The sequence below is a fragment of the Pollachius pollachius genome, assembly GCF_949987615.1.
Source record: "Pollachius pollachius genome assembly, chromosome: 11".
NCBI classification, from domain to species: domain Eukaryota; kingdom Metazoa; phylum Chordata; class Actinopteri; order Gadiformes; family Gadidae; genus Pollachius; species Pollachius pollachius.
This window is the reverse complement of record NC_136944.1, coordinates 17909298-17936601: the sequence shown is the minus strand read 5'-3', so window position 1 is coordinate 17936601 and position 27304 is coordinate 17909298. Positions and strand designations below refer to the sequence as shown.

The 27304-nt window shown below is 45.0% G+C and overlaps 3 protein-coding genes across 10 annotated transcripts in view; all 3 read right to left on the bottom strand.

Moving 5' to 3' along the window:
* LOC307083196 (CASK interacting protein 2) overlaps window positions 1-4753 on the bottom strand; it is a 45532-nt gene extending 40779 nt beyond the window's left edge. For all 5 annotated transcript variants that reach the window (XM_079747024.1, XM_079747025.1, XM_079747026.1 and 2 more), the window contains exons 1-2: window positions 4474-4753; window positions 2279-2806 (exon numbers count right to left, since the gene is read on the bottom strand). In XM_079747024.1, coding sequence (XP_079603150.1) covers window positions 2279-2372 — 94 coding nt within the window. In that variant the 5' untranslated portion in view covers window positions 2373-2806; window positions 4474-4753. The remainder of the gene's footprint in view (window positions 1-2278; window positions 2807-4473) is intronic.
* Window positions 4754-5361: 608 nt separating this feature from the next.
* Window positions 5362-11814, bottom strand: st6galnac2 (ST6 (alpha-N-acetyl-neuraminyl-2,3-beta-galactosyl-1,3)-N-acetylgalactosaminide alpha-2,6-sialyltransferase 2). The gene is made up of 9 exons (XM_079746924.1): window positions 11394-11814; window positions 10545-10626; window positions 10196-10370; window positions 9473-9635; window positions 7198-7336; window positions 6978-7081; window positions 6366-6446; window positions 5967-6069; window positions 5362-5840 (listed from the first exon to the last, which is right to left on the bottom strand). Exons 1-9 carry the CDS (start codon window positions 11516-11518, stop codon window positions 5667-5669), a joined length of 1146 nt encoding a protein of 381 aa, XP_079603050.1. The 5' UTR covers window positions 11519-11814; the 3' UTR covers window positions 5362-5666.
* Window positions 11815-13243: 1429 nt separating this feature from the next.
* LOC307082214 (uncharacterized protein) lies at window positions 13244-27122 on the bottom strand. 4 transcript variants are annotated; one of them, XM_079745713.1, is made up of 5 exons: window positions 26577-27122; window positions 20663-21176; window positions 18766-18868; window positions 17469-17537; window positions 14533-14637 (listed from the first exon to the last, which is right to left on the bottom strand). In XM_079745713.1, exons 1-4 carry the CDS (start codon window positions 26964-26966, stop codon window positions 17504-17506), a joined length of 1041 nt encoding a protein of 346 aa, XP_079601839.1. In that variant the 5' UTR covers window positions 26967-27122; the 3' UTR covers window positions 14533-14637; window positions 17469-17503. The 4 variants fall into 4 exon arrangements, with proteins under 4 accessions (XP_079601837.1, XP_079601839.1, XP_079601838.1 ...); XM_079745712.1 differs by lacking the exon at window positions 14533-14637 and adding an exon at window positions 15590-16498; XM_079745711.1 differs by lacking the exon at window positions 17469-17537 and having other exon boundaries at window positions 13244-14637.
* Window positions 27123-27304: the final 182 nt, after the last annotated feature.

Below are 27304 nucleotides of genomic sequence, written 5' to 3'. Positions count from 1 at the left end.
CTTCCTTCGAGTCCTTCAGAGGGCTTAGGGTAAGGGGGTTGGGTCGTATAATGTGGACATGTGAAGCCCTTTGGGACTGTAAGTGTGATTTAGGGCTATGCTAATAAAGTTGACTTGACTTCCCCAACACAATGCAGAGAAAGCAACAGAGGATGCTAGGAGGAACTCTAGTCTAGGGGGCGGAGTTAGAACCTTCACCCGTGAGTAGAAAGTGGCTTTGACAAACACATGGGCGGGGCTAACAAAGTGGGCGGTTCCTGGACAAAATGTGGAAGCCAGGAGAGGTCTGATTCTGTGTGTTTGTAGGGGGGGGCCTTACCCATCATCCAGGGGATGACAGCTTGATGAGGCCCCGAGAATGGGCCCTTAACTCATCAACCAACATCACAACAGCCTTTAGGACGAGTGTTGACGCACTAAAGATGGTCCTATATTACCTGTTATATGGTGTTGTATATAGTCATGGCATAATATATTATGTCATGTTTATGGTCTGTTAGGCGTGCTGTGGTTTTATGCGGCGTGTTAATAATGGAGTATTAACATGTTGTGTGGTGGTATATGTGTTGGGTTTAATGTGGTGTGGGATAAATTGTGAGTTTTTTTTTATGGTATATGCAGTTTGGTGTTTATTGGGCCTAATATATTGTGGTGTATTATGTGTTAAATATGGTATGGTATATATTTATTGTTGTCTGTTGTGTGTTATATATTGTGGGATATTGTGTATCAAATATGCTGCGGAAAATATTGTGTGTTGTATATTGTGGTATGTTTTGTGGTATTAAGCGTAATGTGTTCTACATACAGAACCAAACTGCTGTGAACCTGGAGGATTTTAAATGGAAAGCACATTCATAGGCACAAGTTGAGCTGAAACCCTAACAGCTTTGATAAAAGCAATAAAGAAGTGATCATATTGGCTGATTCTGCCAATGCTAAAAAGGTGAAAGAGTGAAGGTTTTACCAGTTGGAAAACTTAAAATCATCCTATTATACTAATACGACTTTCCCTTGAACGTATAATGATATACTTAAGGAATATTACAGATGGTGGAAACTTCAAATCTGCAACCTGCCAAAGTCCCGCCGTAAAGTCTCTACCGAGAAAATGTGGCCGATCCAATTAGAACCACTAGTGACGTAGCTGATGGATCTCCTCAGCCAAGCACTTGCTGCTCTTTAAAATAAACCAGACCACTAGCGCGGAGCGTCAAAGAGATTCTCCTAGAGTGGTGGCAGAGTCCTTATCCATTAATGTTAAAGTCATACCCTAGGTCTATACCCTATAACATAGATCTTCCATCATCACAGTGGGAAACTCTTCAAATGACGCTGGATGCAAGAACCTTGGATCCTCCACAGATCTGTCAAGTCAAAGGTCAGCCCTCTGGCTATTGACCCTAACATCCCGCTGTTACCATCTCTACTGTTACAATGGTCACACAGGTTGGTTTAGCCAGCGTAAACAACAGCTGTGGCCCGTCACATTGGCTCCAAGGACCTCTTTGAGAGCAGGGTGCCATCCTATCTGTTGAGGGGCCGTTTGTTGGTAGAAGATAGGGGTCAAAGGATACTTGAGGACTTGTGGGTGAGGGTGGGGTTGACCAGATGTCAATCACACCAATGCTGCATGATTGAAATCTGGTCAACCCCACCCTTATCTGCACCTCCCATGATGCATTGCTTTCCCTGCGCTACCCTTACCTTAACCACAGCAAATCATTAACTTAACCGGAATAGATATATATATGAGAGAGTATCTTTCCCATGACAATAAAGACACTTTGATTTGAATTTAATTGAATAGGGAGAGAGGGATGGAGAGAGTATGTTTAAAAAGAGAACATTGACAACCACCAGCACACTAATAAGACTTTTTTAAACAAAATTTAAAAAGTCACTTATTTGGGAATTTCAAACACAAACATGCACACTCACAAAGGCACGCAAATGGAAAATGCTCACTCTCCTAATCGTTCACCTGTGTTGCTGCCTTGCTCAGCGGCAGTTAGATACAGAACGAAGATTTTCTTGCCTTTTCAGGGCTGTTGGACTGGTAGAACCAACAGCACGGGACATTAACAAACACATTTCAGCACCCCACCAAAACCAGAATCTGGTTAACGTCCTGATCTGCCATCATACGATATCGTAAGGCGGTGCAGTGAGATCTGCTTTAGCCAGGAGCTGAGCAGCTCAACTCTAGCGTACTGACAAGCAGAGCGTTGAGTAGCCAGCGCACAAGCATTAGCCCTAGCGCTAGCGGGGTACTTACTGTTACGGTTAGCTTTGAGCTTGGCTAGCAACTTCTGTGTGGAGGTCAGGTCTCCGCTCTTCACGGCCTGGAGAAGGTCCTGCTCCTTTCCCATGATGCTGCAGCGCTCTGGAGCAAGCTCCTCATCCAGACACACCCCAAATAGAGGCTACAGGGGGTACACCTCTCAGAGCCACATCCAGGTGCCCATGGTGACCCCGACGCCCACTGCCCTCAGTCCCACCCTCCTCTTCTCCCTCCAGGGAGAGAACACGTCCGGCCGCTTGGTAGGTCCTGGTTCGATCCCCGACGGCAGCCAGGGAAATGGTTAACGTGTTTTCGAGAGCTTAGTTTCCCGTCGCACTTTCTTCCCTTCTCCTCCCTGCTTGACGGAGATGTTATTTCCAGAGACGGGGGAAGAGGGGGGTGGGTGGTGTCAGGGAAGCAAGAAGAGCTACTGTAGAGGGGCCGTCGAGGGAGGTGTGGGGGTGTTCTGTGGTCGGGGGGGCCCCTGGGAAGGCAGAAGTCTCGGAGCCGGTCCAACCAAACCTGAGAACCAGAAGAGAGAGGGATGGAGTGAACGGAGAGAGTGATAGAGAGGGAGAATAGAAGACTGCGGACCACAAGAAGAAATTACACACACACACAAGCACTCTCACACACACATGAATAGACAGCTCATGCACACACACACACACACACACACACACACACACACACACACACACACACACACACACACATAAAATAAAGACCCACACTAACAATACATGCATTCACAAATTCCTGCACGCACACTTACACATGCATACACAAAATCGCACGCAGGATCACATGCATACTCAAAGTCATGAATGTGAGTGCATGATTGTATGTGTGCGTGTGACACAAACATGCGCACACACAAACCACTGAGTACGAAATGCAACGGGTTAGCCCTCGGGGTTGTTTTTAAAGCCACATTCATATCTCGTCCTGGTTCCTACTTTAGATCTCTGGACCAATAGGATGCTGGAGGATCCCGATCTGGAGCGGTCCTGCACTACCACGTGACCTGTCGTTGTATACTGTGGGGCCCTTGGGGGGCCGACGCAAATTTTTCTTCTCTGCACGTTTTGACATCCAGGCCAGACCGGCGTAGTTAAAGTGTTCCACAACACTGACCCATCTCAACCTCAGCAGAGCTTGAAATGTGATCTTTAACAGAAAAACAAGAGCACTGACTAAAATGAATGTCGTCTTTGATACCTCTCTGAATGTGCCGTGTGTGTCATTTCCGTCAGGGCTTGGTTTAATTCGCTAATGATTGTCCTTAGTCGTGGCTGTACACCTCATAGTGTTTTACTCATGTTTCTGATGCAGCCAAGAAGCATAGTTTTTGAGAGGATAGTATGGCGCTGTTGGTGATGCATATAAATTCAGTTGCACTGCGGGGGCCACGGTGTTAACATGAACACACACGCATCGTTTGAGGTTGAGTGGGGAATCGGGTCGCGTGCGTCCCCATTCTCTCCTCTGCGCTGTTTTCATGTTGAAACAACCCGCCGGGTTACATAACCAACACACCCGGAAACAGAGCAGTGTGATGCGGGCTGTCATCCCCGATCACCGGCCTCCCGTTAGACTCCTCTGAGAGTGAGAGTCACTCACACACACACACACACACACACACACACACACACACACACACACACACACACACACACACACACACACACTCACACACACACACGACTGACCTGATTTAGGCAAGACAACAAGAGAAAAACTTTGATCGCGGAGACGTTTTGAGGATAAGTTTTAACCCCCCCGTGGGCACCGAGTGACGCAGCGTGTGCAGTAAGCTTAAGCGCAGGCTATTAGATAAAAAACGTATGAGCCGGTCGGTTACTTAAATGTTGATGTAGTCGTTTGGGGAAGACAACGCAACGCACAGAAAGACCGCCTGCGAGGGAAAATACTACGACAAGAAGTTCCCGTTCTGTTTTATTTGAGTGGAAAAGCCTCCAAGGACTCCCAACTGGTGGAGGTTTCTTGCGTTGAGAGAGGTGGAGAGTGAAGGTTCATGATCAACCATAAGGTGACGGTGTCGCCTGGAAGCCACGAGACGACTTTCCTTTCCCGGGGCGACCTTTGCACTAAACTTACTCACAACAACAAGTGAGAAGAAGCGGCGTCTTGTACACCTTTAAGAAACTAATTTAGATCATACTTACTTTCTGGGGTCGGCCTAGTTTCAACTGGTCCAGAACAGTGTGATTGGCATTTTCCTGTTCCCGTCGGGAACTCTGGTTAAGTTCTGCTGGGATGATAGTCAACAACTCGACGAGGAGTTTTCCTCGTTTTCCTCCTGGCATAAAAAAAAACAACGTCCTTAACTTCGTGTGTGCGGAAGGTCTAGCAGGCGGTGAGGTTAGACTGCATACCGCGTTGCGTTGGTTATTAGCATTCCCGTTAACATTCAGGACGATATTCCACCTCGCCGTCACTACCAGATCCCACACACTCCACACAAGGTCTGGTCGTCCCTCCCACTACTGCTGCACCTCCTCCCTCCACTGCACCGCCCCGCCGGCTCACTCCTCGTCCCACACATGGGGGGTTATGTTGAGTTGGCATGTTCGTTTCTTTCTCATAAAGTATTTTATTTCACCCAAACGCACACAGATCCGTGGCGCATCTGAAGCACTTTCACCTCCTCGATATGTTGGAGGCAGGTCGAGTTTCTGAAAGAAACGCGTGCGTGCGTGCGTCGGTGCGTGTACGCGAATACGGTACAACGCTGGATCAAAGAAGCCGTCTCGCGTTAGTGTGTGCCATTTCTGGCAGCGGTGGACAAAATACATAAAAGTCTGAGCCAGCGTACAAAAGGTCGGCGGGAATAAAAGGGAAACTTCCACGTGAAGTTGAAGTCGCTATTGTGTTCACGTCCCAAGAGAAGGGACCCCTCTCTGCACCTGCGCAGGTAGGGACGGTTCGCTTTCATCAAAGCGACTTCTCAACGCTCCACACACAATTCCGCAGTTCGCTCTCGACCACGGCTCTTCATTGCATGCTTGTCGCGGTGTTGACCCAGCACTCAGATAAGAGACTTCAAACAAACACCATGCTGACACACATTTAATCATCAGGCAATTACATGTTAGATAGAACATATATAAAAGGTAAAACACTAACATGTAATTAAAAATAATAAAAAATCATTAATAAGTGAAATAATGACAAGATAGTCTTTGCTATATCCCGGATTTTTGGAACTTCTGCTTTCTTAATTGGAGTATCAGTTTGACTCTTATCACTGTGTTGTACTTTCTTCTGTCTCTCACTCACTCACAAACTCACAGCACACACACGTTCTTTGGATGGTTGATGGTTGAGGCTGCAGTTTAGCACATTGTGTGTCTGTGTGTTAGTGTTCCCTGGTGTAGAGGTGGATGATCTTCTGACGGTGTAGCAACTCCCACAGCCGGCCCTCCATACGGAGGTCGTGGTTGGCATAGAAACGCAGCGGGGTCATGACGCTGTCGTAGTAGTGGCTGGAGAACGCCGCATAGTTCGTCGTGATGAAGCCATACGCAGACACCTGCCCAGACACCAGTGGGAACATCAGTGTGTGTGTGCGTGTGTGTGTGTGTGCGTGTGCGTGTGCGTGTGCGTGTGCGTGTGCGTGTGCGTGTGCGTGTGCGTGTGTGTGTGTGTGTGTGTTCACCTGGTCACAGGTGTGCAGGGCAGCAAATAGCATAAGAGCTCCAGTGCTGGGCATGTACAGGTGTCGGAACTTGCTATCGGTCAGCTGATGAGACTTCAGGAAGCTACAAAACACACAAAGTCATGTGACCTGAGTCATTTGACCTGACCAATGAACTGCCAATTTATGTCATGTTTCACTATCTTACATAAAATGTGTTCTGCAACACACACACACGCATTGATATGTACGTATGTATGTATTTATACACACACACACACGCATGCACGCAAACACACACACACACACACGCACACACACACACACACACACACTATTACAGTATACCATCTAACTTTATCGGTCTGGAGATAAATGTAAATTATACACTTTTAATAAGAATAAAGTGCGTGCGCTCACTGTTCAGTTAGGTAGGATATAAAATCAGGGTGCAGCATCCTGAAGTGTTCTCGGGAACTGTTGCCGAAATATGTCTTGGGTCTTCCAGAGCCCAAGGACACGACCATGAAATACACAGTATATAGACACCGATCAGACATAAAACAGATACGATATTATGAAATATTCCATGAAGAAAAAAAATAATATTCACTTGTGTCTTGATCAAAACGTTGATCAATGTAAAACAAAGGACATTTCGTGGCATTTCTCTAAAGCCACAAACGCAACCGCTGCTACTCTGAACTGAAGGGAAGATATGTCGCTACCTAGTGTCCGTTATCAGAACTGCAAGAAGGAAAGTCGCAATAAATAACCTTTGCCTACGCGCAACATGTGGGTTTGAATTGTAGGCCCTTTATAAACTCGGCAGTGGTAGTTATTTAAAGAAAATGTGGGATAGCTAAAAATAAACCAAGAAGTTGTGGTTCTTTCATGAAACCTTAGGCCAACTACAAACCAGGAAGATGACATTCTTTAATTAAACTGGAAGCATTATAAACCAGGAAGTTCTAGTCCTTTAATGAAATGAAGGCATACTATAAACCAGAAACGGTACGTGTTAAAACTCACCTGTCCCTCATGTCCACACCTGTGGGGACATTCTCTCGCCGAATGGCCGACGCCATCATCACGTAGTCCCGGATATTCGACGGGATGAAGATGTAACGCGTGTCCTGAGGCCCCAAAAAAGACAGCAGGATGACAAACACAACATATGATGAGCGTAACTTTAGATCTCCGGGAGTACAGTCTTCTAGGGGGACATGTCCAAGGGGGTGGCATGGTTTACCGGCCCTTGAGGGACTCTGGTGAATCCGTCACTGTGGTACAGCACCAGGGAGTGTTTCAGGGTGTTGACGGTGAAGCCATAGAAGGACGTCCTGGTCCCCACATCGCGCTCAAACCCCTTGATCACGGCACCATTCACCCTGAACACACACGTAGAGCGACACGCACACTGGTGGTTCCCTTCGACTTGAGACTTTACTCAATTTCCAAGGTATTTGTACCTGAGACTTGAGACTTTGATACTTTTATTTCAGTACTACTGTGCAAAACAAATATTCAACTCTTCCCCCCATTTGCCTTTCTTTTTGACCTGCAAGCACTGAGTTGTGGTTACTAAATGGCATTTAATATCTTAGACTGGCAGCTAAGCTGAAAATAGAAGCATCAGATCTTGGCATGGTTGTAGGCTGGGGTCTTATGAAGGATGCAGATATGGTGGGGCTGTGAGTTATTGCTTCTGGGGACCATCGTAGCTATTTATATAAATGGTTGACAAATACCCGCTAAATAATCTTCAATCTAGTGGTCAACAGGTTAAATGACTCTGGATGATTACAAAAGGGGGTTCAGGCTAGCAAGAGGAGATGTCGGAACAACAGAGACTAATAATCCCTGCTTATTAAAAAAAAAGATTAATTTAAAAACCTTTTAAACTGAGAAAAAGTAATTACAACAAGAAGAGGCAAGGTTACGCTAGTGCCAAATTGATGTCCTTTGCCTTCAAACACACTTAAGCCATCAGTGGTGATATACAGGTAATGTTCCACCAGGTACACCTGTTGGCATCAGACAATGCCCTCCTAAGTTTCATTTGGCACAAACTGAAACTGACACTAAACCCAAGTTCCGAGTGGCAGGTCCTCCCTTTTGGCAGAACTCGTAGTCCCTGTTGTACGATCTATTAAAGGAATGGATGGTTCGACAGCAGTTGGACAGCCTATGTGAACAGGGCAACATACATTTAGTTTCCAGTAGTATCCAGGGGCCTAAGAGAAGGAAATCCCCCACGGGGGTAAAGGTACTCTTCTCTGATGTTATCCGTAGCATAGGCGTACTTGGTGAATGGTTTCCAAAGCTAGCCTGTGGGCTGTGCATGCCAAGTAGTTCACACTGTTCTGCCACGACATGCAATGCTAGCTCTGCGTTCGACGCATGAAGATCCTGTAACAAGCCAAACATGTCCCTGCTAGCCTGTTTTTAACTTGTATGTGTAGATGTAGAGGTTGTGATGATGCCTAATTTATAGTTCGACTCTGTTTGGCTTTTTTAAGGGACGTGGGTTTCAGAACCCTTGAAGGAAGGAAGGACTCCCCCCCATCCCTTCCTATGCTAAGCAGAGAATCATCAACTCTCTTGGATGAAGACCCAGCAGTGAGGATGGAGGAGAGCTTAGGATATCTGCCTATCAATCCACCTCCGCGTTACCGCTCTCTACACTAAGGCAACATCAGACATGGCAAGAGCTGGTCAAACAAATCAGGTTGAACAAAGAAGTTTTGCCTTCCTCTCCTATAGCTGAGAGTAGCCATTTCTCTCCATCTCCAGGGCCTTGGACTGATCATAGTGGCTGGCTTACAAGATTGAGACAGAAGCTATTGATCCTGGTCCTGATCAGATCTATAAGGATATACACCAACATTACGGCTGATTTGTGGAAGAGGGGCAAAGCAACAGTTTCAACACTTTTGACCTGTCCCAAAGTTCCCCGCAGACATTAGAAGCCACCTTTCTGAACGAGTTCATGGTGGAATCTCAGTTTCTTTTTCAGGTAATAAAGAAAGGAATGAGGAGATGGAAAGCTGTTATTTTTCAACCTATCTTGAAGACAAAGGGGAGAATTCTGACGGAATTTACGATGCTTTTTAGTTTTTGTGGTGTTTACAAAACAAGCTGGGCTGACGAGTCTCAATTGTTCTGACATCTCATATTACCAACCTGAAACCACTTTTGTAATCATCAAGATTCATAAAACCTGTTTGCCACTAGATTGAAGATTATTTAGCTGGTATTTGGCAGCCATTTCGAATATAACTGCCAGGGGCCCAATTCCCAGCAACTCCATATCTGCATCTTTCTTCTCTGCACAAATCCGAAAGTTAGGTTATTGAAAGGCTTAATTTTCTGTTAGATACGTAAAGCAAGATACATCCCCAGGTAACTAAACCATCCTGTTATTACCGTTATGGAAGGTAGTTTCCGCTTCACCTCGGAGGCGTCAGTGGGAAAGCCCCACTAGTCTCAGGGTCACTCCCCTGGAGACTAGGTCGTGGTCTCACCTGAAGACTAGGTCGTGGTCGTCGATGTCCTGCCCCTGACCCGAACCGCGCAGGATCCCGCCGTTACCAACCACTGCACATCTCAAGCACTGGTCGTATGACCGCCACTCCACAAGATGGCCGCTGGTTGGGCCGCTGAGGAGCCCCAGGGTGGAGCGAACCACTGAAGAAATAAAAGAAACATGAGGTTTAACTGTTAATCAGAATGCATCAGTAGCAATGACCCCCTTTTCCTGGCTCCCTGGTTTGATCATGGCTACCTGGTTAGGAGCTCTTTTACTACTTAGTAATTTAGTTATTTAGTAGTAGAAGTAGTATTAGTTTCAGAAGTCACTAAAGAGCAGGAAGTGGTTTGGGAACCTTGCTCTAGGATGTCTACAGGTACACTGCAGACAAGGGGCTTGAACCCAGTGACTTATTACTGGGAGCAAACACCCTTACCACTAGACCATCCGGACAGGACATGAGTATGTTTGTTGTCTTTGAGCAGAGAGAGGTCTTCCCCAAAATACGAGCAGAGGCGGAAGAGGAAGAGATAAAATGAGAACATCAGAGTTTAGGAGGAATAGGATGGAGAGGATATCAGAGGAGAAATTTGGAATAGCATGATGAAGATTAAATCAGAGGAAGAAGAAAAGCAGAGAGAGGAAATAAGACAATGTATAAAAGGAGATCAGAGAAGGAGGAAGCGGAACAATAGTATGGTATCCCTATAGTTCATACAGGCCGGGGGTATCCCCATCCATCCATATGGTGGTGCAAGGAGCCTCAGTCTCTGATAGGCTTTCTCTGTGAAACTCCCTGCCCACTGGAAGACGGGCGTGGAGAAGTTAAAGCGTAGCTGGGTGAACCTGCGCTGCTTCCTCACGGTGTTCAGAAGAGAACACGCAGATTCATCCTGTAAACGGAGACACCATCTTAGCTCTCAAACACTCTGGTCATTGCAGATCTGGGACCTGCTTGGTACAACTATACAGTGATTGTTTACATCATACATGGTGTGGTTTAGGTTTGATACATTTGACCTTGGTGAACATGATCAAGGTGGTAACACAAACTGCCATGGACTAACCGACTGTTGGTTAGCTGGTATGATGCTCCCATCATCTTCATACAGGAGCTGTACCTGGCTGATCGGGATGACTCTCTGATGACTGACACACAGACACAGCATCACAACCAAGTTTGAAATGATTTATCACAAAGAAACATATTACAATCAATGATACATTTTCGTAATAAACTGTATATAATAACATTAATAAAGAACTATTATAAATATTGTGATGATTGCTTATGATTACTTTCATATTATTGATGTTATGCTACACAACCTCGACTGACCATACATTTTCATAAAATAACAAATCATTAAATAATAAGTTGATTCATTACAATAATACAATAAGAACCATAGGACGTGGTTTTGGGCCACGGTGTGTGTGTGTGTGTGTGTGTGTGTGTGTGTGTGTGTGTGTGTGTGTCTGTGTGTGTGTGTGTGTGTGTGAGGTCTACTTCTATAAACTCCCCACAGGTAACTTAATCCCAGATGTGTTCCTGTGGGAAAAACTGAATGGTATTACGACCTCCTGAGAGACACAATAAAGCAGAACAGTCAGCTCTTCACGAATCCATGCACATCGATCTATTGTATCAGTTATTGATTGTCAACAGCAACGCAGGCCTGTCCCAGACACGATTATTATATTTCATATTGGTGAATAAATAAAAGCTAGTGTCGACAGTTGGCTTGCTAACCGAAAGTGATTCAGCTGTTGACGTAACAGGCTCAACCACCCACTCGAACTTATGTTCAGCATTGGATCGATTCTGAATGATTTGTAACGGAATATAGTAAACATGTTGTATGACTTTCTCTAAAACAGAAAAAAAAAACGCAACATGAACAAACCAAACATACCTGAAAAAGGCGCCGAGGGTGGGCTTCCAACCGTAAACAACGACCATGCCCAGGGAAAGGGCTGCCAGCAGCAACACACACCTCCAGGAACTCGACTTTTGGATCACTCGGAGGAAATACACCATGTCTCCAACTATGTGTTGGTGTTGGTCCGTCCCCGCGGTCTGGGCACAAAAAATCCTTCTACTTCCACTGTCCAATAAGTTACTGAATAACTAACCTGACAAAAGTAGCCGAGACGGTTGTGTGTGTGTGTGTGTGTGTGTGTGTGTGTGTGTGTGTGTGTGTGTGTGTGTGTGTGTGTGTGTGTGTGTGTGTGACCTACAAGTTTAATAAAACCATTTATGGCATTTGACATGTTAATGTTTATGACACTCTAGTAAGTTAATCAAGCTTCGTGCGGCGTATAATGCTCCTAGCTTGCTGGTCTCATTCACAAGAGAAGAAAGCACGGACGCGTGAATGGGGGGTGCTGAGGGTACTGCATCACCCCCCCTGGCGGGGGCAGTAACTGCAAGTGAAAAACGTTTTCTGAACAAATAAATACTTTTTTTTCCATAGAACATGGTTATCATTCAATTATTGACATCCACACTTTTTATATTTATCATATTATTATTTCATTTTAGAACATTGTCTGTGTAGGCTGACGTATGACGCACAACGTTAAGTTGCAACATGAGAAGCGAATTTCCGATTTTTTTAATACTGGCCCCAAAAAAGCCTAACTTCCAAACAGCAGCCAGAAAGCCGACTCCCTGCCAGCGGCCCCCTGTCCCTGCACCACCCCTGAGGGGGGCCGTTCAGAGAAGTTTTGTAGCGGAGAAACAGACTGCAGCAATGCTAACCCCCCTCCGGTCGATCCTATGTTGGATTAATCCCTCACCTGCGGCCCCACCCACTAACTCTGTTGGTGAAGAGCCCTGCCAGCCGAAGGAGTTTGACTTCCCAGCCAGGCGCTCTGGAAGTTAAAACGTATCTATTTATTTTTACGTTAAGTTGAACTTCTCTATTGTTACGTTAGTTATAATAAGTACAATTCCTAGGCTTTGACCCTTCAGTCATAGCAGCAAAAACAAAGTGTGTGTGTGTGTGTGTGCGAGTTAAGTTCAAGTGCCTCGTTCTGTTGCTACCCGTATAGCGTAGCTGTGACTCTGTCAATAATTAATCATCTTCTGACTATAAATAAACCGGCGTTCCGTGTGTGACCTGTCCATAGCTGAATCTGGTAGGCTACTATGCTGCTTTGACATTAAGCATGTTGGTGTTAAACATGTCTGTTGTAGTGTAAAACATTATAAAACTGGTGTAAAATGTTGCTGGCCATATTAATACGAAAACCATGAATGTTGCGCAGCTTTTATTATGACGTCATCATATAGACTTTCTCAGCACCCCCGACTCGGACTGACCTCCCGCGTCCCTGGAAGAAAGTGAGCTAAGTAGCTTGAGGTCATCCTATCTATGTGTATACGCATAAATGTTGGCCTGTTTCTTCTGCCTCAAAAGATGGCACCCAGTTTGATGTAACTCCACATACCTTATAGATGAATGAATTAATACAGAAAGGAAATGGTCAGGATTAGTCTGAATCAGGCTATTCTGTTTACCTGAAGGCAGACAAAAACAAAAACTATATGATTGAATATATTTACATAAAGCTCATGCTACAGAAAGAGGCCACAACATCAGTGGGCCTAACAGCGGAAAACTGCAACTACGGCTTTCTTTTGGTCAAATATATTTATTGTCATGGAAAAAGATAACATGTGTATCTACAATAAAACGAATAAGATGACATTCATTTTTTCAACAATGACATTTGGTATCTTTTTTTTAAGGTGAAAATACTTTTACTTCTCTTCTTACTTCGGTGACTGGTATTCAATACTTTTTATATATTTTTATCACGGCCTACAAACCGTAAAGCCAGCATCTGAAGGCACGTTTTGATATTAACTCTTAATTTACCAGTTTAGATGACATCGAAGAGAGGTTTGAGCAACAAACCTCCCAACATATTTCTCCCACTATCAAAGATCAACCAATAACTTATAACTTATTGATCTCGAACGTATTGATCTTGATGAACATAGCGATCAACCGCTACACAAACTTAGCTGGCCTTATTTCACATGATGCACTAGACATGGCTTAGTGTCACTATTCAATCAATGATATTGATTTTACATATAAACTCCAAAGGATGTAGTTCCCTTTGTATCTTAAACAATAAATCACTTCATTTACTTTGGTCTGGCTTCTTTCACGCTTGCTTTTTTGCTCTTACTTTTGTTAAAATGTATTGTTGTGGTTGACGTGTCTAGTGGTTGGGGTGTTTGCCTCCCAGCTGAACGGTTGTAGGTTCGATCCCCAATGTCTGCTGTGGCTTCCTAGAGCAAGATGCCCCCTTACCACTACCTGCTTTTAGTGTCTAACGTAAGTCACTAAGGAGGAAGAAGCCCCCTTACCACTACCTGCTTTTAGTGTCTAACGTAAGTCACTAAGGAGGAAGAAGCCCCCTAACCCCTACCTGCTTTTAGTGTCTAACGTAAGTCACTAAGGAGGAAGAAGCCCCCTTACCACTACCTGCTTCTTAGCGTCTAACGTAAGTCACTAAGGAGGAAGAAGCCCCCTAACCCCTACCTGCTTCTTAGTGTCTAACGTAAGTCACTAAGGAGGAAGATGCCCCCTTACCCCTACCTGCTTCTTAGTGTCTAACGTAAGTCACTAAGGAGGAAGAAGCCCCCTAACCCCTACCTGCTTCTTAGTGTCCAAAGTAAGTCACTAAGGAGGAAGAAGCTCCCTAACCCCTACCTGCTTCTTAGTGTCCAAAGTAAGTCACTAAGGAGGAAGAAGCCCCCTTACCACTACCTGCTTCTTAGTGTCTAACGTAAGTCACTAAGGAGGAAGAAGCTCCCTAACCCCTACTTGCTACTTAGTGACTAATTAGAGGTAAGTAAGCTATCTGGATAAAAGCATCTACTAATTGAATAAAGCAGAAGTCCCCCTCCCCGTCTGACTGGTTCTTCATTTCTGAGACTGCTGATTGGTTCTCTGGTTGGTTCTTTGTCTGTGGTGGTTTCTCTGGTTTGTGGTCGGCTCCCTGGCTCCCCCTGGTGTCCGGGGTCAGAGTGAGTACAGTTTGAACTGCTCCTCCATGTCTCCCTCCGTCACGTCCCCCAGCACCTCCTGGTTGTCCCTCAGCAGGAGAAAGATGGCCGCCAACTGCTCCTGCTGCACCCTGCAGGCACGTGCACACAAGCACACACGTTACACACGTCCACACAAACACACACGTTACACATGTGCACACACAAAGACACGTTACGCACATGCACATAAACACACACATTAGTAACACATTTTTACACACAAACACACATGTTACGCATGTGTGCACACAAACATATTGTGACGCAGCTGCACCCATACATGCACACATATTGTAACAGCCCTCGGATTGGATTGGATTGGATATGCAAGACATAGTGAGGGGTAGGTTTAGGTGTTCCTTACGTTTTTAAACATCGTAGGCCCCGTGAAAACTATAGAAAGATTATCAAAATACAATGAGACATTGACAATACACTGACAATGAAAATAAAAGAATGCATTAAAACTTTCCATTTAAAACCCACAAATCACACACACAGGTATGCACACACACAGACTTTGTAGACAAAACATACAAATCTTAGGGGAAGTAACTTCCATTTTGTGTCTCACATCAGCACAACAGAACACACAATGAGATGAGTTGACGCTGAGATGTGTATTGTGTGCATTGTGTTGTATAGTGAGGTGTATACTTTGTGTTGCTGTTGGCAGGATATAAGCAACATAAAAAGTCAGCAAAAAGTTTGACCAGAAAGTTGTCGAGTGTCCAGGGGGGTTCCCTTACCACACGGGTCCCAGAACCTTCTGCTCACAGAAACCCACAAAGCTAATACATACATAAAAAATGTGTAACAAAAAAATATGAAAAAATAAAATGTCTATATTGTAAATGTTATATCTATATTTAATTTAGATTTTCAAGGACGACTAAGCGATAACATTTATATAGACAACAGCCGAAACAAGTCTGAAAATAGTGTTTATGAAAACTTAAGAACTCTTATATATTTACTGTAACTTTTGATATAACTATTAAAGAGAGAAAGAAAGAACTGAACACGTTTTTTTTTCATAAATCTCTTTAATGAAGTTGGAAAGTCCTTGTTCAGTCCTTTTCAACAAACAGTTTTGAACATTCTTAATAAGCCCCTGTCACACATATTTCTTTGTCAATTACTGAGATGACCTTTCATGCAACGTCGGTGATCTTCCCTATTCACACATGCACCTACATTCTGGGTCATTCCGTCTTGCGCCCTTACATACATGGCCTAACAATGCCGGAATGGATGGGCCAAGGGATAGGGACGTTTTATGCCCTCCACCATTAAACTTGCAGACTGAAAGGAGCTCCCTCACTTCAGAATCTCCAGTTTCCGGCCATTCTTGAAAAAAGGAGCTTGTTTGCAAACAAAATAAGCTGCATCTATATTTTAATCGATCACCCGAGAAGCAATGGCGCATTAAGATCAACAGTCGTGGTTTAATAGACTGGATGTGTGAAAGGGGCTAAATTCATGCTAAGCCAATCGCTAAAGAAAGCTACACGACAGCATTGTCCAGCACAACAACCTTTAACATGCAAAAAACACAAATTCATTTACTTTCACTTTCCCCACTTTGGACACACACATATGCACACAACCAGACACACATACACACACACACATAGATACACACACACACACACACACACACAAACACACACACACACACACACAAACACACACACACACACACACACACACATACATACATACAAACACAGAGGTACATAAAGGAACAAGATTTATGAAGTGTTTTTTTCATCTTGTTTCTTCTTGTCTGACATCTTAAACCCAGACACACACACATGTGTATGTAAACTCTCTCACTCACGCTCACACACAAACATATATGTACACCCTTTTACACACACACACACACACACACACATTGGCCTTCACACAAACATACACCCAAACAAATGTGGTTACTCCATTGCACTGTAAAAAAAGAAAAAGGGACATTCAATTATATTTCAGTTAAATATAAAAACATAAATTATTTCACTGAATATACTGTATGATTATTATATAAATGTTAGGGTTATTAATTGACTCACCAGTGAATGTGTTGGTAGCTGGTAGCATGTAGCATGCAGTTAGCAGTTAGCAACACAGCATAGCAGCACACTCCACGCAGGGATTTTTAAACATAGACGATAATTCATCCTGGACATTGATTTCAGATTAAACTATAAACAATTTAGGGTGACAACTCCACATTGAAGATTTGTCAATTTGTGTGACGTCATTTTTCAGCGGTTCTCAAAGCTTCGACAAACCTGGTGAAAATCTGCCCTCTAGTGACGGTCGATAGCATCTGTATTTTATTTAGAACTAGATAACTTTTTTAAATTGTCCAGAGGATAATATAGTTGATCAAAACAACAAAAGACTAGTATTTATTGGAAAGACCAAATAATAATTTAGTTAGTAAAATGTACGTATTTCCAAGAAAGAGATCGAAGAAGAGGAGTTTCCAGATAATTCCAGAAGAGGGCGCTAATGACCAACCTTTCGAGAGCTACAAACAGCGACGTTTACAACAGACTGCTAGTTTGAAAACCAAAAAACGCTTAGCAAGTTTAATGTTGTTTGGGGAGGGGGGGTGTTAAGATAGTCTATCGTGGTGGTAGGCCTATTAGTAGTGTAGTTTAATATAGTATAGCTTTAGTATAGTGCATTGCTTTATAGTGTAATAAAGTATTGATGTATATTATATATATATATTATACATATTATGTAATATATAACCATATATATATCATATAATATTTAAATATATTGTACATTATATAAATATTAACACAGTAGGTAGTGTATCTTCCCCTGTTTACATTACAGTAACGTTTTAGTATAGTATAGTATACTATATAATAATATATTAAAACAAAGTTTATGTATTTCTTACCCTGTGAGTCTAACAGTAAGTTTTGTGTCCTCAGCTCACAGACAAGTCAGATCAGCTGTGAGCTCTATCCTGTAAAACATCGCAACACAGCTTGTAAATAAAGATCTGGGCATTCAAACACACGCCTGGCCCTAGGGGCGGGGGGCGCAGCTGAGTGCTGGGCATTTGGTTCGGGTGGGGCTGGTTGCTGTCAGGGTGCTAGCAGGGGGCGGGTGGGTAGGGTGGGGGTGGGGCATGGTGGTCTCAGGGCGCTGGGTGGAGATCACTGTGCTGGTGTTGGAAAGGGCGTTGGGGGAGGAAGAGGGAGGGAGGTGTGCTTTCAGATGCAGGGTGTAAAAGTAAGTGTTTCTTTAAAGTATATATATTTTTTGCTTGATTTGATATGAAAATGAATTGTCACAGAAGGAAGTGCGCGCGTGTGCCTTTGTACACAAGGGCCTATGTGTGTGTGCCTGCATGCCTCTGTGTGTGTGTTTGCATATTAGTACATACGTGTGTGTGTGTGTGTGTGTGTGTGTGTGTGTGTCTAATATATTATCAGATTGTGACTCATCAGTGCTGAGTCACAGTCAGCACTGTAGAAATAGAAAGAAATTCGACCAAAGTCATAGAAAAGTTTCCTAAAGTAGTCATACATTCCTCTCTCCCTAGTATCTCTCTCTGCCTCCTAAATCTCTCTCTCTCTAGCCCCCCCCCCCGCTTTCTCTCCAGAGGTATTTCAAGAGTTTGACTCAGTGATGTTATAAACACATCGACCAATCGGAAACACTTACGCTCTCCCTGTGGCACAGCACAAAGATTGTACCCATATGTTTTGATTGGCTGCTGTTCTACTGAATCATACTATAAAAATGTGGAGTGTTTTTATCAACATGTACTCCTCTACATCAAACACCAGCTACCTCTTGTTCTAATGCAGCACTTGCTGCCTCATCCCACCCACACTGTCTGTCTGTCTGTCTGTCTGTCTGTCTGTCTGTCTGTCTGTCTGTCTGTCTGTCTATCCGACTGGTTCTCAATATTAGTTGGGAGAGAGGGAGGGACGGGGGCGGGGGCGGGGGTTTGGCTAGGCGCGGGGGTATAAGATAGCAGGCAATAATAACACGCTAACATCAGTGCATTGACTCAGTAAAGTATGCAAGAATATATCTGCAAGAAAAGTTCAGGTGGGTGTACACATGCTTGCATGCATGACTGTGGCTTTGAATGCATGTGTATGTGCGTTCATGCCTGCGTATGTGCACGCGTGCGTGTGTGTGCGTGCGTGTGTGCATGGAAGGCGTGATAAGCGGGTTACCTCTGCTCCTCCTCCATCTCCTCCTTGGTCATCAGCGTCTCAAACCTGCTCTGCTTCTTCCCAGCCGCGAAGGTCACCCTCTCCTCGTCTTCAGCGGCCGTGTCTGAAACAAACCAGATCAAACCAGATCAGACCAGTTCAGACCAGTTCAGTACACATCAAACCAGTTTAGACTAATTCAAACCGGATCAAAAGAGTTCAAGACTGATCAGACAAGCTCAAACGATACCAGTTCAAAGCAGAACACACCAAACCAGTTAGATCACTTGAAATCATCAGATCAGATCAAACAAGTTCAAACCATATACAACCAGTTCTAAATAGTTCAGAATCCAACAGTGACTTCTTCCCCAAGGTCTTGACAACGGATATGACACACACACACACACACACACACACACACACACAATTTCAGCCATTCATAAAACATAATACTCATTCCAGCAGGGGTCGTTTCAGCAGAGTTGGCCCGATCCCTGCAGGATGATGATTTTAGGATTTAGTTACACAACGGGTGAGCACAACACACACACGCATGTGGGGTCAGAAAGCCTCTTATCCTGAGTGTCTGTACAGATTAAAGAGTTCTCAGACAGATCTTCCACCTCCTGCCACGTGTGTCAGTGTTACCAGGAGAACGCTGTGGTCTGAGCGCTGGGATCTAAACAGTCATCAAGTTCGTATGTACTGAACAAGAGACCTGGATATTCCCTTTCACACAGGACAGTTTATAATGCATATATATATATTGCACAACCTTATCACTTAACACAACTCTGCGGTTTGATGGTGAATGTAATCCTACACCCCCCCCCCATCAACACCTCCCATCATGTGTCTATTCAGAGAGCACCTCTGGGTGGGTTGGTGGGGTGGGGAGGGGTTATCTGGCTCCTGCAGCTGCTGCTCGCACGTGAGAGAACAAGACCATCGCCTGAAACAGGGCCAGCCAGGACAGAACCTCTCAGACACTAGGAGAAGCTAGGAGAGAACCTCTAGGACACAAGGAGAAGCTAGGAGAGAACCTCTAGGACACGAGAAGCTAGGAGAGAACCTCTCAGACACTAGGAGAAGCTAGGAGAGAACCTCTAGGACACAAGGAGAAGCTAGGAGAGAACCTCTCAGACACTAGGAGAAGCTAGGAGAGAACCTCTAGGACACAAGGAGAAGCTAGGAGAGAACCTCTAGGACACGAGAAGCTAGGAGAGAACCTCTCAGACACTAGGAGAAGCTAGGAGAGAACCTCTAGGACACAAGGAGAAGCTAGGAGAGAACCTCTAGGACACGAGAAGCTAGGAGAGAACCTCTCATACGCTAGGAGAAGCTAGGAGAGAACCTCTAGGACACAAGGAGAAGCTAGGAGAGAACCTCTAGGACACAAGAAGCTAGGAGAGAACCTCTCAGACACTAGGAGAAGCTAGGAGAGAACCTCTAGGACACAAGGAGAAGCTAGGAGAGAACCTCTAGGACACGAGAAGCTAGGAGAGAACCTCTCAGACACTAGGAGAAGCTAGGAGAGAACCTCTCAGACACTAGGAGAAGCTAGGAGATAACTTCTAGGACACTAGGAGAAGCCAGGAGAGAACCTCTAGGACACTAGGAGAAGCTAGGAGAGAACCTCTAGGACACTAGGAGAAGCCAGGAGAGAACCTCTCAGACAAGAGGACCCTTTCTAGCCATGAGCTGCTATGTCCCCTAACCAATACCATCTCCTTAATTACCTGTCTCTGTACTGGCCAACCCCAACCGGCTCCTAAGTGACCTGTCACTCTACTGCCTAACCCTTAGCTGCTCTTTAATGACATGTATCTGTTTAAATGTAAGTCGCTCTGGAGGAAATGGTAAAACCAAGGAGACCCAAGGAGGCCTAGTCAGGATGGACCTGTGGAGAACTCACTGGTCTGAGGGACTTCTTCTGGAGAGGTCTCCTCAGGTAGGACATCAACGGTTGGTTCTGGGATAGGAGTCTCATCAGCAGTTGGCTGAGAGGGTTCTGTTGGAATGGTCAACTCTGACACAGACTCTTGTTCTGCTTCTAGTTCCGGCTTGGCTTCAGGTTCTGTGGTGGTCTCGGGTTCCTTCACAACAACCGGTTCTTCTACGACTACAGGTTCTGCTACAATAACCGGCTCTTCCGCCTGAGGTTTGGTGGCTTCAGGTTCTGTGGTGGGCTCGGGTTCCTTTACAGCAACCGGTTCTTCTACCACTACAGGTTCTGCTACAATGACCGGCTCCTCCTCCTGTGGTTCTGGGAGTGACTGAAGTTCTGGCACTGGGAGCGATTCTACCAACAGTTCTGTTACTAATTCTACAGCTGGTGCTACTGGTTCTGGCTCAGGGATGGACTCCACCACTGGTTCCGGGAGGGAGACGATCTCTGGTTCTGGTTCTGGTTCAGGCTGTGGTGCAACCTGCAAACACATGAACGACATCATCACACATCATAACACAATTTAACCAAGTAAACCAAAAGACAGATAGCTCAACCCGTCTTGTTAAGTCTGACCAAATCTCGGAAACCATTGGCTATCTTCTAACAACGATTTACCTACTGGTACCACCGGCAGTATTTCTGTATCGGTTTCGGTGTAGCCGGGTAACGGATAACGGATAAATGATTTTTTCATTTAAGACTTCCTATTTACAGTCCCAATCGCAACTTCGGACTGGGGTACAAATCAGACGAGAACCGTTTGGTTCAGAGATCATTGCTCTCCACACGGACTGCTAACATGCTTGTGACAATGCCCGCTGTAACGGGAATGCTCAATGCTACTCGGACTATAAAACAACTACCAAAGTAAAACAGGACCATCATTAAATCTAAATGCATGACAAGCTCCCCTTGACTCCCCCACTTTGTATAACTTATTTTCTTATTCAGAAATTGGTGGACCAATAACGTCACAGCATTTCCACTAGGAAGGGCTAACACTTAACTGGCCAGCAGGTTTTGTGACCTGTGTGGGCGTGCGTGCGTGTGTGAATGTGTGGGTGTGTTTTCATGTGAATGTGTGTGTCTTTGCATGTGAATGTGAGGGTGTGAATGCGTGGGTGTGTGTGTCAATAGCAGGCCACTCTGGTGTCTATGTGAAGAGGCCGTCTCCACCTGCCGCTGACACAAACAACAACAATCACCATGCCAACTACACCTACCTGCCCATGACAGCTTTAGACCAGGAAACGCATCCCCTACGCACACACTCACATGCACACACGGTGTGTGTCGTTGAGAGAGAGAGAGAGAGAGAGAGAGAGAGATTTAGAAAGAAGAAGATAGGAAGAGCGAGAGAGAGTTAATCTGTTGCTCTCTGGGTGTCAGAGTGAATCAAACTCTCCACTGTGAAGACCAAACATCTTAAATATTAAATGTTGGTTAGCCATCACATAAGTTTCAAAATAAAAGCCCTGCGAAGTGAGTTTCTAAACCAGCAGGTAAACTGTCTCTCTGCAGCCGCCGTCTCTGGGCTGGACACTGCCAGCATTGGACAGCATGATTCAGCGAATCCGGCAGACAACTCATCATGTCCACATCCATCCATCTCCTCCTCCTTTTCTTTACATTACCCTCCATATCTTTAGCTGACACTTAGTTCCAGGGTAACTAAGACTAAGTGCATTCAACAATGAAGATATATCCCCTCCTCTTCCTCCTCATTTCCCTTGCTTCTCCTTGTCTCACTCGTCCCCTTGCTCCTTCTCCTCGTCCTCGTCCTCCTCCTCCTCCATGTGACGAAACAAATCCCCTGACAGTAGCCGCCCTCACATGCAAGCGAACATACTTGAGCGCTAATGACACTGTTAAATCAGCTCGCACCTCAACCACCGGTTAGAGCTTGCTCCCAATTTATCTTTATTATGAGATCTTTATTTATCTTTATTATGTATCTTTATTCATATTCCATTATCCATATTTATTTTTGTATTTTGTCCCAATACACAAATCCCGCCCACTCTTGGCCTGTTTATCCCTCGACCATCTACATAATTATATAAGTTGGATGCGTTGCTTGTTTGTGTGTGTGTGTGTGTTTATTTGTGTATGTGTGTGTCCTGTAATAACAGTATAGTGTAGATGTGTCGGTATGGGCGTTAATGAGTGTGTCACCTGTAAAGACAGTATGTTGTTTTAGTGTGTGTGTGTGTGTGTGTGTTTGTGTATGCGTGTGTGTGTGTGTGCGTATGCATGTGTGTGTATATGCGTATGCATGTGTGTGTCTGTGTGTGTGTGTTCTGAGGATATTTATCAGTTGTAAACACAGACAGGCGCCTCGGCTGCCTTCACTCCTAATATGGTCAAACACTTCTCCCTGCTATTCTGTGATGTCACCCCTCAGGCTCCCCTCAGGCAATCACCATCCAGCACAGAGGGACGGAGGGTCGGCTAGCCGTTGAACGGAAGTTTGACCGTGTGTGGGAGATGCAGCAGGCCTGTCAATCAACATGAGTCTTCATACAGCTGTGTGTCAGGAGTGTAAGACTCGGAGATGTGAGGGTGCACCACACAGATTAAGGCCAGTAGCCGTCTGTCCTTGTGGCCCACTATAGCGATTCACGCCCCACAGACTATGTTTAGGGAATTATGTTTAACCATTAAGGTTTTAAGCTGGGTTCCATTCAACCGGTAATGTTCTAGACGGAGGTTATATTAAACCCCTACATTTCTAAAGTGTGGTTCTATTCGACCAGTATGGTTCTTTAGTTAGGTTATATTAAACCAGTTAAATTCTTAACTGTTGTTCTATTCAACCATTAACATTCTCAAGTGAGGTTATATTGGAACCAAAATGTCCACTAGGTGAGGTGGAACCATTATTCAACAACAAGTAATGTTCTAAAGAGTCCTTCATCTCCCAAACACCCTATATGTTAGTCAGGGGCTTTCTGCTGACTCAGGCTAGCACCCCGGCGAGCTAGGTGTCAGGTGGTTCTGCTGAGGTCACTTCCTGTTGAGGTCACTTCCTGTTGAGGTCATTGTGAGCAGGTGGGGAGCTATGGTCTGGCTCTTTAACAGATTAACTGCTAGAGAGAGGGTGGAGAGGGGGCAGGGATATAGGAAGGGAGTGAGAGAGTGAGAGCAAGAGAGAGCTAGAGAGAGCAAGAGAGAGATAGAGGGCCAGAGAGAAAGAGAGAGGGAGAGAGAGAGAGAGAGAGAGAGAGAGAGAGAGAAGGAGAGCAAGGGAGAGAGACATAGAGGGTCACAGAGAGGGAGAGAGTCAGCCAGAGAGAGACAGAGCGGGGGAGAGGATGACTAAGAGAAAGATAATTGAATGGGTCTTTCCTCCTGCATGGTAAATGCAGAGTTAACTCTTAAGCTGATCAGTCCTGATATGGTCAATGACCCTAGAAAAAACAACAACACAAGACCAGAGAAAAAATTGAACCAATAATAAACTCTTTATAACATTAAATATATTATATTAAATTAGAACCGATTAAATAGAATACACCATTTGCAAAGAACGTCACATAGAAGTGTGCTTAATATATATCTAAGCATGTTACCCTCTAGTGGGTCTGCCTATTCTGAAATCTCTCGATCCATATCTATCTGTTTATCTATCTATTGTGATGGGAAAATCCATACGTTGTTTACTTTTAATTGTTTTCTATTCCTTGTATTGTCGAGCCACCTTACCTGTTTCTACTGTTATCTAACGTTAACCTTTCTGGTAAACTCGTCACAAGGGAGCAGCTGTATTCTGGGCTCACTCTGCTATAGACGAGGAGACTAGTGTATGCTGTATCGTCTACAACTATGGTGTGCTTTTTTGCATTAAGAAGATTCATCTTTCCTAGATGCAATATCTCGTAAAGAAATTGCCACGACACCATCCATCCATCCATCTATCCTTCTGTTAGTCTGTGTCTGTCTATCCATCTGTCTCTCTGTCTATCCATCTGTCAGTGACTAGTTACCCCCCCCCCCCCCCCCCCCCCCCCACACACACACACACACACAGACCAAACACCAGATTAATTCTGAGTCATTAAGCAACCCTGTGTGTGGCTACACAAGACAAACAGGAGGTGTCTGCTACAACTGTCGTCCAATCCGACACCGGAGTGTTCCGAATTTGATGACCCCCCAACCCTCTCCCTCTCCCTCTCTCTCTCTCTCTCTCTCTCTCTCTCTCTCTCTCTCTCTCTCTCTCTCTCTCTCTCTCTCTCTCTCTCTCTCTCCCTGTCCCTCTCCCTCACAATGAGGGGAAGGGCTGAATATTTCGGAGGTTTACGGGGGAGACCTTACCTCAGCCTCGTATGGGAGACAAATACCACACCAACAGAAATAACGATGAGCAGGCTGGCCTATTGGCCCGTCTGGAGCACATAGAATTAGAAGACGCATTCGTCATCCACCGCTGGCGCCGTTCAGCGTCTTAAAGACGGAGGGCTGAGCGCTTAAGGCATAGATGTGTTTGTCTCCATGGTAACAGAGCTGCCAACCACCAGATTACATTCTCATGAGTATGGGCTTTAATCATCTAGCTGCCATCTTGGTGCTTAAAGCTAGCTTGGTTTGGGGAAATAAATGCAATGGCCGCCAGGTCAATAAGGCCCAGAACTGTTGGTAGTGGAATCAGATCAGTATATCCATGTAAGAATAACTTTATATTTCATTCTACAGTACCAGTATGGGTCTATGGTACCAGTATGGTTTTCCGTTGAATGGGTTTGGTCGTCCTGGGAGAAAACCCACACTTCCAGCCTACTGTCCGGACATACTAGTCAACCGAACAACAGACATTTTGTTCTACTGAAACACAAACACTATGAACAATAGGCCAAGGACAGCCTCTGTGGTAAACTCTTACACAAATAACCTCTGGCTAATTTGATAATTTCAGTGCTGGTCTACCCAACCAGATGCTCTTTGTTAAACATTGACCTGTTGGAACCACGTGTGGCATCAACCATCAGGGGACTTAACCCAGGGGCACCTGTCATCGTCTCCTCTACCGTCATACATAAAAGCTAAAAACAGATCTGCTGCTATAGCATATCATAGCATAGAGTAGCCTAGCTTAGCTTTACCAAGCACAGCGTAGAATAGGCATGCATCTGATCCAACATATGCTGGGTCACGCCCATTATAGCCCCTCACTCTTCTTGAGTTCCAGGGTGGGTTTCTGCCTCGTGGGTTACGCGCCCCACGGTAAATATAGAATGCCGCTTTGACACCAAATATAGTGGATTCATTACTGTATTTTTGGTATGCGACAAAGTCATGTCACCAACCGTGCGCCTACTGGTCTATTCGCGGCTCCAGGTGCTGCTGCCCTTTCAATCGGTAAAACTTCAGAACCTGCTGAGTGGACACAAGTCTAGCTGAAATATGTGCAATTTAAATGTAATAAGTCCACTTAACTTAAGACTGGTCTACTTAAAAATGCATTAGGGCGCCTTAGTCGCCGAAGGCTGAAGGCTTGTGGTTATAAAGCGACACATTGTGAATGGTACGGTTCTGCACCACACAAAGCACAAAGCCTCCTTTCTAATGAAGACCGTTAGGTGTAAGGCCAGCATGGACGAGTATATTTTCGCTCTATTTTGGTGTGCGATTATTATGATTAGGCTAAATGTGATGTGTGCAGTACATGGTATATATTTGGAGCATACAGTATTATGCGCGAGTGTGCGTAAAAAGTGTGGAGACACGAAATCGCTAAAAACAAACAAGCTGCAGGCTACTGTAAACTTTTGAAAAGTGCAAAGACCCGCGGCATGTGAGGAAAGGTATACATGCTTTTGAGTAGCCTAAATAAATGTAACGAGGAATTAAGTAGAATCCTTTTAAATGTAATTCCTACCTCAACTTCTGTGATTTGATGGCCAGAGACCACGGTTTCCACGGGTCGTACCTCCTCTACCACAGGGGCCACCTCTTCTACCACAGGGGCCACCTCCGCTACCACAGGGGCCACCTCCTCTACAACAGGGGCCACAACGGGCACCGGCTCGGCCTTGGCCACCACGACAGGTTTCACTTCTTCGATCACAGCGGGCTTCTCCACTCTGGGCTCCACGTTCTGAACCGACACATAACTAGACGAGCAAACTTCATCGTTCTCTTCAACCACGCGTCGTTTCTTTTTGTTCGCAGGTGCCTCGACCTTTTTGTTCAAGTAGGAAGACGCTAAATAAATGGCAACTATGGTGAACAGAATGGCCGGAATGATGACCGCAGGGTCCAACTCCATCTTTGGTATTTTTTTATAAAAAAAAATGAAGTAAAATTCTATGGCTTCGTATTGAGTGTGTTTGCAGTCATTTAATTAGTCCCTGTAGCCGCCGCGCCGTCTGCGGAGAGCGTGTTGTCAAGGCAGTAGATCCGCTTAGACTGCTGCTTTCCCCGACCGCCGGTGCGCAGACTGGAGCTGCGCGTCTCCGCCGGGCGCGTCACGGACACGGGCCGCAAAACCAGTCACGGACACGGGCGGGCGGGGCGCTTAAAGATGTAACACGGTATAACTAGGCCGACAGTCAGAACGTCTGTTCTTCAATAAAGAGATAAAAATCGTTCCTATAAAGATAGGTT

Bases quoted from the DNA above. Each gene is read 5' to 3' on its own strand.
- st6galnac2 (XM_079746924.1), bottom strand. From the start codon at position 11,518: ATGGTGTATTTCCTCCGAGTGATCCAAAAGTCGAGTTCCTGGAGGTGT. The intron at 7,337-9,472 runs GTGAGACCACGA...GTGTGTGTTCAG, and splicing joins GACCACGACCTAGTCTTCAG to GGTGAATGGTGCCGTGATCA. The intron at 7,082-7,197 runs GTAAACCATGCC...TTGGGGCCTCAG, and splicing joins CCAGAGTCCCTCAAGGGCCG to GACACGCGTTACATCTTCAT.
- LOC307082214 (XM_079745711.1), bottom strand. From the start codon at position 26,966: ATGGAGTTGGACCCTGCGGTCATCATTCCGGCCATTCTGTTCACCATA. The intron at 21,177-26,576 runs GTAGGAATTACA...ATGTGTTTGCAG, and splicing joins ATCAAATCACAGAAGTTGAG to GTTGCACCACAGCCTGAACC. The intron at 14,638-18,765 runs GTAACCCGCTTA...ACGTGCCTGCAG, and splicing joins GAGATGGAGGAGGAGCAGAG to GGTGCAGCAGGAGCAGTTGG.